Source organism: Symphalangus syndactylus, chromosome 1, assembly GCF_028878055.3.
Source record: "Symphalangus syndactylus isolate Jambi chromosome 1, NHGRI_mSymSyn1-v2.1_pri, whole genome shotgun sequence".
Classification (NCBI taxonomy): Eukaryota; Metazoa; Chordata; class Mammalia; order Primates; family Hylobatidae; genus Symphalangus; species Symphalangus syndactylus.
The window spans coordinates 157,913,812-157,930,309 of NC_072423.2; the positions used below are offsets into that span (position 1 = coordinate 157,913,812).

The 16,498-nt window shown below is 45.4% G+C and overlaps 1 protein-coding gene across 4 annotated transcripts in view; it reads right to left on the reverse strand.

Moving 5' to 3' along the window:
* The window catches only part of MYOM2 (myomesin 2), a 121,148-nt gene that overhangs the window by 53,733 nt on the left and 50,917 nt on the right, over nt 1-16,498 (reverse strand). For all 4 annotated transcript variants that reach the window (XM_063638157.1, XM_063638164.1, XM_055289408.2 and 1 more), the window contains exons 11-15: nt 14,029-14,170; nt 11,421-11,620; nt 10,738-10,791; nt 5,521-5,648; nt 1,736-1,919 (exon numbers count right to left, since the gene is read on the reverse strand). In XM_063638157.1, coding sequence (XP_063494227.1) covers nt 1,736-1,919; nt 5,521-5,648; nt 10,738-10,791; nt 11,421-11,620; nt 14,029-14,170 — 708 coding nt within the window. The remainder of the gene's footprint in view (nt 1-1,735; nt 1,920-5,520; nt 5,649-10,737; nt 10,792-11,420; nt 11,621-14,028; nt 14,171-16,498) is intronic.

Genomic DNA, 16,498 nt, shown 5'->3' on the forward strand with positions numbered 1-16,498 from the left:
ATCATCAGATCCTCTCATCTGGTGCCAGGCCCCACCAGTGGACTGCGGACTGGGGTCCGGGAAGGCCTTGGGGCCACCTGCGTCCTCTGTGCCAGCCACCTGGGCCAGGCCTCACAGTGTTTCTCAATGATGGACACTGTCATTTTTCATATGTGTCATAAAGCACAAGAAGGCTGGGCGCCACTGAGAGACAGCTAGTCTCGTCAAGCCTGTGGTTCTGAGTATGAGTTCTAAGAGCTTCAGTTAAAACCAGAGCCAGATAGAAACTTGAGGATGCCCTGGAGGCAGCCGGCCTCGTGACCTTGTTCATTTCCATATCTGGCTTTCTCAGGAAACACGACAGAGAGACAGGGAGGGTGGAGGGCACCCAGGCACTCGGAACTGTGTTCCTGACACCAACGTGCCTCCCGTGAAGGCTTCTGGGGATTTCTGGGGTGCCTCCGCTTACTCGCTAGTTAATTGCCATCCATGAAGGAGTTACGACTCCAGGGATTGCAATTCAAAATTTCTGTAATTTGTATTTGAAACCTTCCAAGAGGGACCTTCAAGCCAGATGGGCAAGAAACTCTAGTGCCTGGCTAGGCACCCTGGCTCACGCCTGGAATCCCAACATTTTGAGAGGCCAAGGTGGGAGGATCCCTTGAGTTCAGGAGTTCGATACTGGCCTGGGCAATATGGTGAAACTCTATCTCCACAAAACAAAAAATTTTTTTAAAAAGCACTAATTAAAAAAAAAAACAAACCCTAGTGCACTTAAAATTTGAATTACTTTAAAAGTGACCATTGCAGAGAGAAGGGAACACTTAAACACTGTTGGTGGGAATGTAAATTCCTTCAACTATTGTGGAAAGCAGTGTCATGATGCCTCAAAGAGCTAAAAAAAAAAAAAAAAAAAAAAAAAGAGCTATCATTCAACCCAGCAATCCCAGTACTGGGTATATACCCAGAGGAATATAAATCATTCTACCATAAAGACATATGGACGTGAATGTACGTGAATGTACACTGCAGCACTATTCACAATAGCAAAGACATGGAATCAACCCAAATGCCTATCAATGACAGATTGGATAGGAAAAATGTGGTAAATATACACTATGGAATACTGTGCAGCCATAAAAAAGAACAAGACCATGTCCTTTGCAGGAACATGAGTGAAGCTGGAGGCCATTATCTTTAGTAAACTAATGCAGGAACAGAAAACCAAATACCAAATGTTCTCACTCATAAGTGGGAGCTAAATGATGAGAACACATGGACACATAGATGGAAGTAACACACACTGGGGACTATCAGAGGGTCAAGGGTGGGAGGAGAGAGAGGAGCAGGCAAAGGCACTAATGGCTACTAGGCTTGGTACCTGGGTGACAAAATAATCTTTACAACAAACCCCCATGACACAAGTTTACCTATGTAAGAAACCTACACACGGACCCCTGCACCTAAAATAAAAGTTAAAAAAAAGTTTAAATAAAACAATGAAAGTGACCATTTCCTAAACATATTTTTCAACTCACTGACGTTTCATGAAAAGAAGATGGAGCTTTGGAGAATGTCAAGAACCAAACAAAACATGGCAAAGAGCTCTGAATCTTTCTTAAAGTGACGTTTTAAGTCAACTTGAACTTCAACTCGTTTATGACATTAATGTCTTCATTAACAGAATTTAAGGCTATTTGGTGTCACCCCACTAATAGCCAGTCCTGACTTGGGGCCACCCAGGGTGACGGCTCACCGGTCACGTCCTGGGCCTGAATGGGGGACGTTATCTCCGACGGCTCGCTCAGGCCATGCCGGTTTGCTGACAGCACTCGGAACACATATGACTTCCCTTCCATGAGGTCAAACACGGCATATCTCGGGGACCTCACAGCCGTCTGGGCGTTGACTCTCTGCCAGCTGCCGCTCCCCACCAAGGACTACAGAGAGAAAAGAGACTGGCGGTGAAAACTGAGAGGTCTCCCCAGAGGCGTGTGGAGGGGGAAGAAGCGCTCTGTTCTGGTTAACCCAGGTCCAGCAGGTGCACCCGTTGCGTCGCGCACACAAAGGATGGTCATGCATCTTTTTTGAGTTTTATGAAACGTGATGCCAATCTGGAAAAGGAAGTCACAAATTACCCAAAGTTGATCATGTTTACTAATAAATTTTTTCCCATTAAAGTAAATAATTAAACCATAGAAAACATAAGGGAATCAATACATAGGTAGTAGTTTTAGCAAAATAGAATTAACCTGCAAATAATGAAAGATAATTTAGAAGTATATTCATAAAATTCCATCATAACTCAGTGGTTTGCATTTCAATTTAAAATCATTACCGTACTGCAGCTACTTGCAGTAGTGATTATAAGACAGCAATCTAAATGGCTGTCAATACGGTAAGACACATGATGATATGTTCATAGATTTAAAACCACATAGCCACTTAAATTACTGTATAAAGATCTTTAGTATAATAAGAGGATTTATGTTATTTTGTGAAATGTAATACAGAATACAAATTGTATGATATAACAAGGACATTAAAATCTATGGAGAAAAAGACTATAAATATATGTACCACATGTTAATACAGCTATTTTATATGGTGGAATTATTGTTCATTTTAATTGCATTCCATGTAACTTCTCTGTCTTTCCCAAATTTTATATACTGCTAGTTTATTTTTTGTCTTTCGTAATTACTTTAAAAACCTTGATTACATGTTTTATTTTATTTTTTCACAGAGATAAAACTCCTTTTTCGAAAGCACTTTTGTGGTAGTAAAAGTTGGATATACACTGACCCTTGTAAGCCTGCTGAAAATTTCAGATAGCAACCCAGACTTCTAGAAATCAGACTCATATTTGAAGGAGTTTTCTGTCATTTCGGTGAAAGTGAAAAGTCGCTATTTTCCATCTGCCCTGGGCATTCGTGGTGGGAGCCCCCAGGGCATCACGGGCCTGAGGCCCTCGCGACCCCAAGAACCGCAGTCCAGGTGTCTATAGGAGAGCTTCCTCTCCTATGTCAGAATGTGGGTCCACAAAGGGAAGGCTTATCCACTGCTGGGGGAATGTCAATCAGCTCAGTCACTGTGGAAAGCAGTTTAGAGACTTCTCAAAGAATTTAAAGCAGAACTACCATTCCATCCAGCAATCCCATTACTGGGTATACGCCCAAAGGAAAATAAATCATTCTACCAGAAGATGCATGCACTTGTATGTTAATCGCAGCACTTTTCTCAACAGCAAAGACACGGACTCAACCCCGCAACGGTGGACTGCAGAGAGAAAATGTGGTGCCTCCACACCATGGAATACTACACAGCCATAAAGAGGAACGAAATCATGCCCTGTGCAGCCACATGGGTGCAGCTGGACGCTGTTATCCTAAGTGAATTGACACAGGAACAGAAAACCAAATACTGCATGTTCTCACTTGTAAGTGAGAGCTAAACACTGAGTACACATGCACACGAAGATGGCAACGACAGACACCCAGGCCTACCAGACAGGGCAAGGGCTGAAAAACCACCTACGGGGTACTATGCTCACTACCTGGCTGATGAGATCAATTGAAATCAGTATCACCCAACATTACCTTGTCAGAACTTGCACAGGTCCCCCTGAAGCTAAAATAAAAGTTGAAATTACATTTTCTTAAAAATGTGTGTTTGCTGCAAAGGCATAAGAATGACACAATAGACTCTGGGGACTTGGGGGAAAAAGAGTGGGAGGGAGGCGAGGGATAAAAGACAACAAATATGGTGCAGCATATACTGCTTGGGAGATGGATGCACCAAAATCTCTGGATTCACCACTGAAGAGCTTACTCATGTAACCAAATACCCCCTGTACCCCAATAACTAATGGAAAAATAAAATAATAAAAATTACAAAAAAAAGTGTGTCTGCCATGTCTTCAATACTGACAGCAGGTAGTTCTGCCCACACACTGGCTCCACAGTAGAGTCCTATCTCTAAAAATGTGTTTGCAGGACAGATGTTGTGGCTCGTCTGGCCTGTAAACACACTACAGTATCTGTAATCCCAGCACTTTCGGAGGCTGAGGCAGGAAGATTGCTTGTGCCGGGAATTTGAGACCAGCGTGGGCAATATGGCGAGACCTCATCTCTACAAAAAAAATTAAAAAATCAGCTGGGTGTGGTGGCACACACCTGTGGTCCCAGCTACTCTGGGGGTTAGGGGCTGGAGCAGAAGGACTGCTTGAGCCCAGGAGGTAGGGACTTCAGTGAGCCATGATTGTGCCACTGCACTCTAGCCTGAGTGACAAAATAAGACCTGGTTTCAAAAATAAAAATGTGTCTGCAACCTTGGTGTTTCTGGTATTGGTGGAAGATGAGGGGAATGGGGGGCCTGAGAAAATACCTTCCACCCTAGGAGAGCCCCACAGAGGGACGGACCACCTGTATTTACGTAATGCAAATAACTATATTTTGTCACCCAGAATTAATAATGTAATGCTTTACCCCGAAATATTTCCAGTTTCTACCCCCCAGATAGCAAACGTTGCAAATAAGCAGAGAAGCCCACAGGGTCCTCCTCCATGCTGGAGTCTGAAATATGGTTCATTTCCATTTCTGTTTCCGCCATGCTGCATTGAGTGGTGCTAGATGTGATTATTGTATTAGGTGGTGTAAGCTTCTATATGTTATATTCTCTGTCACATGCATACTATATATTGTATTACGTATTATACTATAAATTTTGTATCACAAAACCCTAGTTACAGCCATTGTAGGACATTGGAGACTTATCCAACTAGGGCCTACAACCCAATATAGGGTCGTCACCAACTCAGATTAGTGGGTCACAACCTGTGCCTTTAATGTCACAGGACAGGCTAAAAAGAGAATGTGTGCTGGGTGAGGTTATCATTTGTGAAATCCTGTAGGTTACATACATATACGTGTGTGTGATTGCAGAACTGCAATATACAAGGTCTTTTGTATTTCTTTCTCTGCATTCAGGGGAAAACAAAGCCTCCTATTGGATATCTGGCGATTCTAACCCTTCTCCGTCTTGCGTGCATTTCCTCTACACGATTGCCACCTAGTGGCCATACGGCTTGTGCACAAGCACGACCAGCGAGGAATCTGGAATCCCCAGCACGTAGGCGCCTGGCATGTTGCAGCAGGAAGGAGATGGCAGAACCCTCAAGGTCAGTCCTCCACAGGGCAGTGGAGAACGTGGGCGCCCAGAGAGGGAAGCGACTCCCTGCTCACACCGAGGGGCAACGCCCGGCTAGGACGCAACCCAGCCCCTGGTGCCAATTTCTGCCCCTGCTGCCGTGTGACCACAGCCCTAACCTCATCATCCCCAGCCACGGTGCAGGGTCTGGACCCACTGATGAACTAGCAGGTCATCTTTAAAACACAGCAAACACGACAGTGTGGGGCCACGCAGAAATCACGACAGTGTGGGGCCACGCAGAGATCACGAAAGTGGGGGGCCATGCAGAGATCACCAAAGTGGGGGGCCACGCAGAGATCTGCTTTTCCAGGACACAGGCCTGGAGTTTACCTTCTCGATGAAGTACATGAGTGGGTCCTTGCCACGGGGAGTGGGTGGCTCCCAGCTGAGGACGACATAGTTTCTGCTGATCTCGGAGGCGTGCACGTTGGTGGGAGGCCCCGGAACCTGGGCGTCACCTGGAGGAATAATAAAGTCGGTGAGTGCTGTAAGACCCCCGTCAGCCTCGCTGCAGCCCACCTCGGGGCACTGGAGGACTCTGCCACATGGGTGTTGCACTTGTTTTGTTTCTATTTGGGGAAAGCAAACAAACCCCAAAGATGCTTTCTCAGAACCAGAGGATAAGGCACCACTAAAGACCGACCAGTTAGTTTGCTTCCAATACAGATATAAGCCTGTTCATAGGAAAGGAATCCCATCCGAAAGTCTTCCAGAGATTCTGTTGGAAGAGGCGGAAGGATTTACCAGAAGAAACCAGGCATTGCACCCGAAATGGAGCCCTGACTGTGTTTGGAATCTGTGCAGAGAACGTATTCACAGTCTGTCTTCTGAAATACGGAAGCACAGCAGAAGGAGGCGGCCCCGCCTCTAAGGATCCCCTCTGGGTTCTTTCTTTACACTGTGTGCCCTCAGGGCACTTAAATTACGCATCTACTTCTAAAGCACCTTGCCTGCTCCTCCCTCAGAAGCTCAGTACCATATTCACAGGCACTGTATTCTATGTTTGTATGTTTGAATTCTGGAGTGATGTTGATAAGCCTTTTGCAAATAACTTATGCTAGAATATTTGCAGTCAGAGATGCTCCATATGCCTCTCCTCTGACATACATCTTTTTTAAATATACTATGAGGTGTGGGGATTTCTGTCTGAATTTATAGGAGATTCTCATAAGGAGTGGAGGTGGAGGTTTTTCCAGACCCACAGTTCTTGAAATTGTGATAAAAAATATTATAAGCCTTCAATTAGATTAGCACATGATTAAAACGGTCTGAAACCTCCCCGGGACATCTCTGAGCCATTCTCAAAATCCTGTCGCTCCCTCAGGACTCTGTGGCAGGCAGGAACTGAACATGGAAATAGCACAAAGCAAGACTGGGTTTCGTTCTCTGAGCCCTGTTGCACAGCGCATTACGTGTGTCTCCGGAAAGTGCAGAGGGTAACCGGGGCAGGGGACACCCCACAGGCCTGCTCTCCACCCGTGCACCGTGTCCACACCTCGAGACCCACAGAAGAAAGCAGTCCAGAGAGAAGACGCAGAAAACTCATCTTCAGGTAACACACGCCGAAATTCCAAAACTGAATCCTGGTTTATTTCAGAGGTGCTGACGAGGGAAGCAAACCAAGGGGACAGACAGAACGAGGCAACGAACAGAAGCAGTGAGCAGGTGTGTGCCGCTGACAGCAGCATCTCGTTCACACTTTCGGAACTGTCTTGCTGCCTTTGCCCCTGCACGTAGCAAAAGGCCCCGAGAAAGTGGAGTGAGAGACAGTTCCTTTGATGACAAGGTGAGAAGGAAGAACACAGCTTTGTCAGCAGGGGATCCCCAGCTGGGGCAAGATATCTGAGTTATTCTTCACATCTTCATCAGCTTGGGCAATGTGATCACAGGAGCCTTGCGGATTTGCCGATGCTCCAACCATGGAGAGAGGAGAAAAGGGTTCAAAAGGGTCCCACAGGCCAGGGAGAGGGAAGCACAGGGGTGGGCATGAGCGATGACCGTGCCTTGAGAGGGGAGCCAAGGGAAACCAAATGAACGATAAGCACACACGAGACACCACTAAGCACACGTGAGATGCCGCTAGGCACATGCAAGATGGCGCTAAGCACACACGAGATACTGCTAGGCACATGTAAGATACTGCTAAGCACACGAGAGACACCGCTAAGCACATGCGAGACACCACTAGGCACATGCAAGATGCCACTAAGCACATGTGAGATGCTGCTAGCCACACACGAGATGCCATTAGGCATATGCGAGATGCTGCTATGCACATGCAAGATTCTGCTAAGCACACATAAGACACCACTGAGCACACGTGAGATGCCACTAGGCATAGGTGAGATACCACTAAGCACATACAAGACACCGCTAAGCACACGTGAGACACTGCTAAACACACATGAGATACTGCTAAGCACACCGGAGACACCGCTAAGCACAGGCTAGACACTGGCCAGCAGTTCTACCCCCAGGACACTGATGCTGCCCTCACCTCTGCTTCAGCCCTGAAGGCTCCCAGGCCCTGTTCCAATGGGCCAAGTCAATATTAAATGAAACAGTGAGAGATATATACACACACACATGCTTTTTATATTATTATAGGTTATATACATTATTAATATATAATATATATGATTGTTTTAAAATGCTTTCACATCCAATACCTTATTTTGGGTTCTGTTCATGTATGGAGGAAGATATTATTGGTTTCCTCCACTGAAAAATTCAGAAACTGAGCTCATATTTTTATGAAACAGCATATTTTAGGAAACAGCAGTTTCCTAAGATTGCACAGCTACTGGGTGGCTGAATTGGGGTCCAGGCTTAGGTCTTCTGGTTCCAACTTCTGTATTTTGTTCCCTCATCCACTTAAGGAAACTACAACCACCCCAGGATATTTTTCTCTAAGTAAATGAAAGACCGAGTTTATTTTAGATTGACAGAATCGAAGGGTCCTGCAGAGCACAAAGCAAATGACTGAGCATGTGGCTGCAAATGCCCTGGCCCAGGACAGCACGGCCAACGCTTGCATACATAATTACGAGAGAAAAACACGGTAGAACAGTAGAGTAAAAACGCTCTCATTATGTTCTGCAAGGGTCTATTCTGGCCTTTCCAAGAATACAGTGTCCATTTTTCAATGGAGCAATTCAAGAAATACCGGGCAAGTTGGGTTGATGGTAAGGAAAGCGCATGGATAGCTGTTTAGATGTGTGAAGGAAGACATTGCCCAAGATTAAAACGAGAAAAACTTGGCAAAAAGTCGAGAATAGCAGAGGAGCCGTTTTTAGCAAGCAACAGTAATGAGTTTCTGTTTCATTAAAACAAGGGGCATTTACCAAGTATTTTCTAGCTAAAGCAACAGTAAAAGAAAAAATAAATCAGCTGAAGAAAAAAGACACGGGTAGAAAAGGGAACTTCCTAATAGCAAATTCTTGAACCCTGAAATGGTTTGCTTCGGAACATTATAGATCTCTTTGGTTAAAGATTTTTTTAAGTTAGAGGACGTATTCCTTGTTTAAAATGGCTGAGGTGAACAGATGAACTTTCCAAACCCCCTATCAACACAGCAGAATTTCAATTTCATACCCAGTTTGTTTCTGACCATGGAAATTGCCTGTTCAGTGCACACAAAGCGTCACGTCAGAGAACTGAAGCCGGGGAGGCTGAGCCGCAGGCAGTGTCCCCATCCCATCAAGCAATTTTCCATCTAAGAGTCTCACCCTCAGCCTCCTATGACCCACCGCATAAACACAGCCTTGGAAAAGTCCCCTGAGAATGAATCAATCCTGCCACATTCACAACCACCTCCAACGGAGGAGGGCACAGGCCCAGCGAGCCAGAAACCTGCCTTGCTGAAAGCAAGGAAAACACGAGACCATGGAAAATAGCATCTGTGTCTTTACTCCAGCAGGAAATGAGAGCTACTGTGTCTGGACGCCAAACTTCCATTTTATCAGCTGGCAAACCAAGCCTCAGGACATGCGCTCTTTCTTCATTTGATACGTCATAAACAGCGGGTTTCATATATCCCACCACAATCATGTCTCACTAGAAAGATAGACTCTCTCTCCAAAAAGGCAGGGCTTCTGCCCTGGGGAAGGTTCATTCCATTACATGATTTCCCTTCCCCAGTGCTCTTCTCAATAGCCTTTACAGAAGGCAAATTTCATCACAGATACATGACATTTATAAAGCAAGTTATACCTTCTCACCGTGGGTCATTTTTGCCAGGCTGGAATCCTACACATCCACTCAGCGTGGTCCGGGCTGCCCATCTCCTCCCTGATCTGTCTGCTCGTGAGCAGTGAGAAGGGGGACTGCCTGTTCCCCCCGCAGGCCAGAACCAACCTCATCCTGCACTGGCTGGTCAGCTTCCAGCATGCCTTCTCTTCCAATAGAATTTGGAGCCATTTTTCAGTCACTCAAATATCCATGTTTTAATCATCCGAAAAATGGGGAGGGTTTATCATGCATGAGACAGAATACTAGGCTGAGTCAAAAAGCCAGATGCCCAGGAGACTGCAAGAACTTGCCCTCCCCAAATCCCTCACTTTCATTCCTTATGTATTGAGTGTGCTTCCTGAGTTCTAGGTCCTTCTGGAGCCAGAGGATTTGACTAAGGCTTAAAGGTTACCTTGGCTTGACCAGAACTCTTAACGGTCTTCTTTTAGGAGTTTACGTCCCTCATGGGACACAGTGGGACATACATTTGTTTTGAGAGCCTAGAGAAAAATCTTCGTGTGGCAGAAAATGCAATGTGTGGATACTAGTTGGGGATCTATCTGCTTCAGATGTAGAAAACCAATCCAGAAAACGCTTTTGAGTCTGCAGCTCTAGGAGAGAGAATACGGCTATGATTTTAAAGAGCAGCTCAAAACCATCGCTCCTTAGCCAGTGGCTCCAAACTGATTCGAAATCTTTCTTTTTAAGCTTTCACCCATGGCACTCTATGAACTCTAATTACAAGTCCAATTAAAATCTTTTGATTCCTAGTTAATAATGTTGGATTCTTCTTAACACATCATTCTTTCTAAAGCTCTCTAAAAGGAATATCAGGGAGAAGAAATATCCACAAAATCAAATATACATAAGGACCAACTACATCATTTGGCAGGAAAGACTCAATCCATTTCAGTTAAAATGTCAGGAATAAAATTTTGGCTTAGAAAATGTAAAATGAAATCGATTTCACAACGCAATCTGTGAGAAAGGATCTTACGTCACCCAAGAACCAAGTCTTAGCTTTAGTTGGGTTTCTTCTCTACGAGTCCCCGAAAGAATGCCTTTGTAAACCCCAAACGAAAGGTGAGTCTAAGACTCACTACTCCTTCACCCCTTCTCTCACCCTCTCACTCTGTCTTGCTTGATTTTTTCTTTAATTTCTGTGGACACTGGGCTTGCAGGCCTGACCTGCAGTTTCATTTTTTCCATGCAGAGGCCGTGCCCAGTAGGGGGCGTTCTCTGTCCGTCTCTCCCATCTCTAATTACACCTCCAAATCCCCAGGGGCTGAGCAGCTGGGGTGATGAGGAGCTACTTACCTTCAAGGTCATCCTGATAAATGACAATCTCCTTCTCTCCCTCTAAATGAACGGCTGCAGAGAGAAAGGTTGACACTCGATTTGACATGTGAAGTTTTCCCCAAAAGCCCCTGTATTCCCTCATTCTGTGCCAGCTCTGCATCTCCTCTACATTAGGACTACAACCTGTGAGTCCTCTGGGGGCATCAGAGCTGATTCTGGAAGTGTCCTGGTAACAGTTACCACTTCTCAGCTCTTGGTGGTGGACGCAAAGGACCATGTGGGTAAGGAAAATACAGTGGCTAGCTTAGAACCATAAGGAAGGGCCCAGTCCCATTAAGGAATATGTGTCATGCAAAATTAAAACTCACAATAGGACGGCCTTCTAAGTGTCATTATGTGTTGAAATTATATCACCAATGGAATAAAAAAAGGTCTAATTCTGAGCCAATTTAACTGGATTCCAGCAAAGAGCTTTCTGGAGGAGAGGCACGTTCATTTTAGAGTGTGCATGTCAGCCTCTTCCCATTCCTGCAGTGATGTTGGTGGAGATGTCAGAGAACAGTGAAACAGCCTGTGCTACGCTCTGCACACAGGGTGTTCTCAGGGCTCACATCGAGTTGGGAGGGAAAGAGAGAACAAATCACAGACAAAACAGCCAAAGCTTCCTGGGCACAGTGGATACTTAGGCGCGAGTGGCTTACCTTGTAACCTTCTGAGGTCCAAGGGGTCAAGTGCAGCCACCGCATCAGAGACCCTGGAGGGTCGGCTGATGCCCGCACTGTTCACCGCCCTCACTCGGAATATGTAAGACCTTCCTTCAAAAAGCCCTGTGACCGGGTATTTGCAGATTTTCACTGGCGCATCATTGCACTGCACCCAATTATTCGTTCCTACTTCACATCTTCAAGTTAAAAAAAGAACAACAACAGAGAATAGCAAATGTGGCAACCTACTAAATATATATAGGTATATACATACGTGCACACACTGATTATAACACGACAATATCTCATGCCAGTAAAATCTTTGCTGCTAAAATATTGACTTGTATAGATAAACTTTAAAAGACACAGCTATTTAGAAAATGCAATATATATGTAATATCTATTATATATGTAATATATGCCCATGAATCTTAATAATTTATAGCTGAAGATCAGTTTCTGTCATCAAACACACTTAGGCAAAAATCTCCTCAAAAAGTTATTTTAGACGTATCCTGAACAGTTCTTTTTCTGACTTATGTGACATAGTCACAGCACCCCTAAGCTGCAGGTTGGCCTGTCTGAGGCCCAGGCTGGGGAAACAGGCTCAGCCCCCTCTGTCTCCAGCTCCCGTCCCACTCTGTGCGACCAAGGGCCTGGGTTCCCCAGGAAAGCTGGCTTACAGTCTCCTGGAATAACGTTAGGACATTTCTTTCTAGAATGCTTCTCATGTGGAATTTAGAAGTTTTTTGAAAATATTAATTCCTGACCAGAAACCTGGAAATACAGGAAAGATTAACCTCCATTTTTCACAGGTTGAAAAATGTAAGAAAAAAACCTTCAAGTTAAATCCCCAGGAGAAAAGAGCCAATTCAGAAAATCAGTGTTCGGAGGGAGCACTTCAACCCCAGAGTGGTGCCTTCACCTGGGAAAGAACCAGCTCTCCCCCTAAGTATCTAGCACTTTTCATGAAAGCTCTCTGATCCACATGTCATGGGCTGTTTTAGACAAAGAGAACTACAAGGTCAAAACCAGAAGTCTGGTGGGAACACCTTCAACTTCACGCAACAGCTGGCAAGTTGTAAGCCTGAAGGAAGGGCAGAGGAGGAGCTGCACCCCCCACTTCCAAATGCACCCCCACTTCCAAAATGTTCCGTTGCTTTTTCATGTTTGCTCTTTTTGTAATGAGGAGAGGAGTGTGGATTGTTAACTGAGACAGTGCAGGAAATGGTTTTTGTCAACATAGTGGGAAAACTTATCAGCTGTCCCTGCAGAAAAGAAGATCGTTTGACGGTTTGTTTTTCTTGTTGTTGTTGCTTAATCCAAGGTAAGCCGTGAACAGCACTCCCTACAGAACTGTCTCTAGCATAGCAAAATATTACTTTGATGGCAAATGTCTCAGCCAAACAAGTAGTTTTATTGCAAAAGAAAAGAGAATTTAATCAGCATAAACAACAACAAAAAAAGCCAATTCCCTCATTTTTTCCTGAGATAATCAGCTTATTTTTCTGTTTAATATACATATAAAATTTTGCATTTCTACAAGGAACCATCCTTTTTGTTTTGTTTCGTTTCTGTTTTTGTTTTTTTGATGGAGTCTCACTCTGTCACCAGGCTGAAGTGCAGTGGCACAATCTTGGCTGACTGCAATCTCCACCTCCCTGGTTCAAGACACTCTCCTGCCTCAGCCTCCCAAGTAGCTGGGATTATAAGCATACGCCACCACACCCAGCTAATTTTTGTATTTTTAGTAGAGACAGGGTTTCACCATGTGGGCCAGCACGCTCTTGATCTCCTGAACTCGTGATCCGCCCACCTTGGCCTCCAAAAGTGCTGGGATTACTGGTGTGAGCCACATGCCCAGCCAGAACCACCCTCATACTCTAATTTCTAAATTCATTTTCTTCAACTATAATTTACTCCAAGAACTGGAATTTGTATTTAGGGCATAAATTGCACATCCAGTAAACCCACTGGCTCTGCTCAGTACACTTCCCAGGCTCCGCGCACTGTCCCCAGTAGGGGAAGTCAAAGAGTTCAAACTCCAGTGGCTCCAACGACAACCTAAATGTAAGTTATCAGCTCAAACACAAACTCCAATATTTTGAAGCTCAAGATTTTTCACTTGGAAACAAGAAGAACACCTTATTCCTCAGTAGAGAAAAGGAAAGAACTTTGGTAGAAATGAGCTGGCATTCTTCGCACCACTTTGTCACTCAAGAGGGAAGGACACTTCCAAACCTTAATTCTGCTAAAGCCAGGGCCCTCTCTGGTACGGGGCACAGCCTGGACCTCAGCAGAACCTCAGCGCGGAGCTCAGAGTGAGCCTGAAGACGTTGGTGGGATTGGTCACTGGGTGTGCAACAGGCAAACGAGGCCCTACTTTCAACAAAAAGAAACCCACCGTGGTTATGCTGAGCTCAGCCTACTTGGCTGTATTTACCAATTACCTAAATAGGACCTTACACCACCAATTAGCCATGTACCTGGAGCCAATCAAAAAATGGGAACGTCAACCTGTGTTGAGAAAGATTTCTCAATATATCGTGCATGGTAAGATTCCGTGCGGAAAGTTCCCATCCCCGGGAGAATGCAAGACGCTCACCGGTCCACAAAATAGCCCATGACGGGGCTCTCGGTGGTGGTGTTGGGCGGCTTCCAGGTCACGATGACGTAGTCTCGGTTGGCGTCATGGCACTGCAAGTCCATGGGTGCGCCGGGGGCCCCTGTGACCAGCGGGTCAGCGTCTTCGGGCAGGGAGAGAAAAGGCACACGCCTGTCATTTAAAGCCTGGGATCACTGCAAAGCCTCTTGACAGCTCCTCCAAGCTCCAATTCTATCCCCTTGATTTGATCCACTGTTTAATCCTCATGTTCAAAGTACTAGAATATTTCTTACTCTGGTGGATTGGTGACAAGAAATATAAGATTATTTATGAATTAAAAAGCTTCAAAACATAGAATCCTCGATAAAACACTCAAGTCTACAATTTTTCGTCATTAGATCCCGAGTTACAGTGCATCTTCTCTTGCTCCTGCTATGTTGCATAACGGCACGTTGGCAAAAATGTGCGGACGTAACAGTGACAACAATTCGGCATTTCTAACACCTGAGAAATATCACCCGAGATACTCTTCTATTTCAAAATCCTTAGGAAATTGGGTGATTTACTCTTTTCGCCAACTTTGAGCAAATGTTTGGGACAATATTCTATCATTCGTTTCTCAGTCTATTGATGACCCTATTGCAATTAGGTTTAATTACAGCTGCAAGAAAACCAACAGAGCAACTTAGAAAGTTAATACACTGAATGTTCATCTTCTTATCTAAACTGTGTATTTATTTACTAGCCCTGGCTGTCCTGTGATGCATCCTTAGCAGTGTAAGCACTATCCAGTTTCCTGCTCACATATCCTCAGGGTATTAAAAGCCGAAGTTTTCCTGACATTGAGCCAAATCGTTTCCTCTCACATTCAAAAGCCTCAGAAAGCAACGAAAATGGTTCAGCTCCCCACCCTCGATTTATTTTCTTCCTGTTGCTGGTGCTGAGTGAGCAAGGCGATTTGAGCCGTGCTGCATTTATTGCCTTTTCATGGGGCAGAGCGTCATACCAGCAGGCACATGCAGAGGATGGAAGGGACATTTACCACCCGCCTAATAACAGCAGTGAAACTTGGTGCAAGTGTCTAACCTCACAGACTCGCAAGCTTAGGCTATCGTGTGGGAAGGGAGGCGGCTGAGATACGTTAGGTTGACATTTCCTCTCTTTCTTTCCAGATGAAATATTCTTTAACGATACAGTCCTTCCTTTAAGCTCTGATCTAACAGATGCAATGGAAAAAATAATCATGAAGATGTATAGATGCATCCTGCACCCCACTGGAGCTGGAGGCAGGTGGGAAGGTGAGAACCTGGGCAGTAGGTAAGGATGCCCAGCTGATCGGGATGGAGCCGGGAGCCCGGGGACCCGGAGAGCAGCAGCAGCCACATGGCGCAGGATCACTCCGACACCTTCCTTGTAGGTCAGCTGTGCCTCAGCAAGGAGGCTGCCCCTAAACCCAGAGGCTGCTGAGGTGGCGCCCAGGGCAGAAGCAGGAGGGGAGTGAAACAGACACTGATAAAAGCATAGGTGGGGCCGGGCGCGGTGGCTCACGCCTCTAGTCCCAACACTTGGGAGGCAGAGGGGGGCCGATCACTTATGGTCAAGAGTTCAAGACCAGCCTGGCCAACACGGTGAAATCCTGTCTCCACTAAAAATACAAAAATTAGCAGGGCATGGTGGTGCATGCCTGTAGTCCCAGCTACTCCGGAGGCTGAGGCAGGAGAATCACTTGAACCCAGGAGGCGGAGGTTGCAGTGAGCCGAGATCACACCACTGCACTCCGGCCTGGGTGACAGAGTGAGACTCCATCTCAAAAACAAAACAAAATGACAAAAGAGGGGGGTAGGTGGGCCCCTTCTGCCCAGTCACATGACGCCAAAAACACTACAGCATTATAGCAGGAACTCAGGCTCCAGGCTCCAACAAAATTTAAATCCCAGCTTCTGTACCCTACAGACATTTCTCCTGCCTCTGAGCCTCCCTGGATTCCTCTGGAAAACTGAGAACAGTATTTCCTTTTGCTATTATTGTAAGAATTCTAGCTTATATATACATGGATGTTTATGTAAGTATAGACACAGACATGCACACCTATAGGCTGTATACAATAGGCATTTTATAAATATATATGTATGTATATCACAAATGTTGTCTTTCTTTTCATAAAACAGAATGAATGAAGCTTCCACAGCGAGTCTGTCGTGAAGATGAAATCCGTGTAGGACCCCAGCACGCTGCCTGACATAAAGCTTCCAGTGATGATGGCTGTTGTGGCCACAAGTGTCTTAAGGGTGAGTTGCATTGAAGTGGGTGGTGGAGGTCACAGCACTGGCTGTCACCATCACGTCTGTCTCTCTTAAGCCAAAGTCCAGAGGGAATGAGTCGCTGGCAGGAGACTAAGGAAGCTCTTCCCTGGGACTCCAACACTGTGCCCCCCTTTATCCTCAGGCTACATTCCCTGACAATGAGTAAA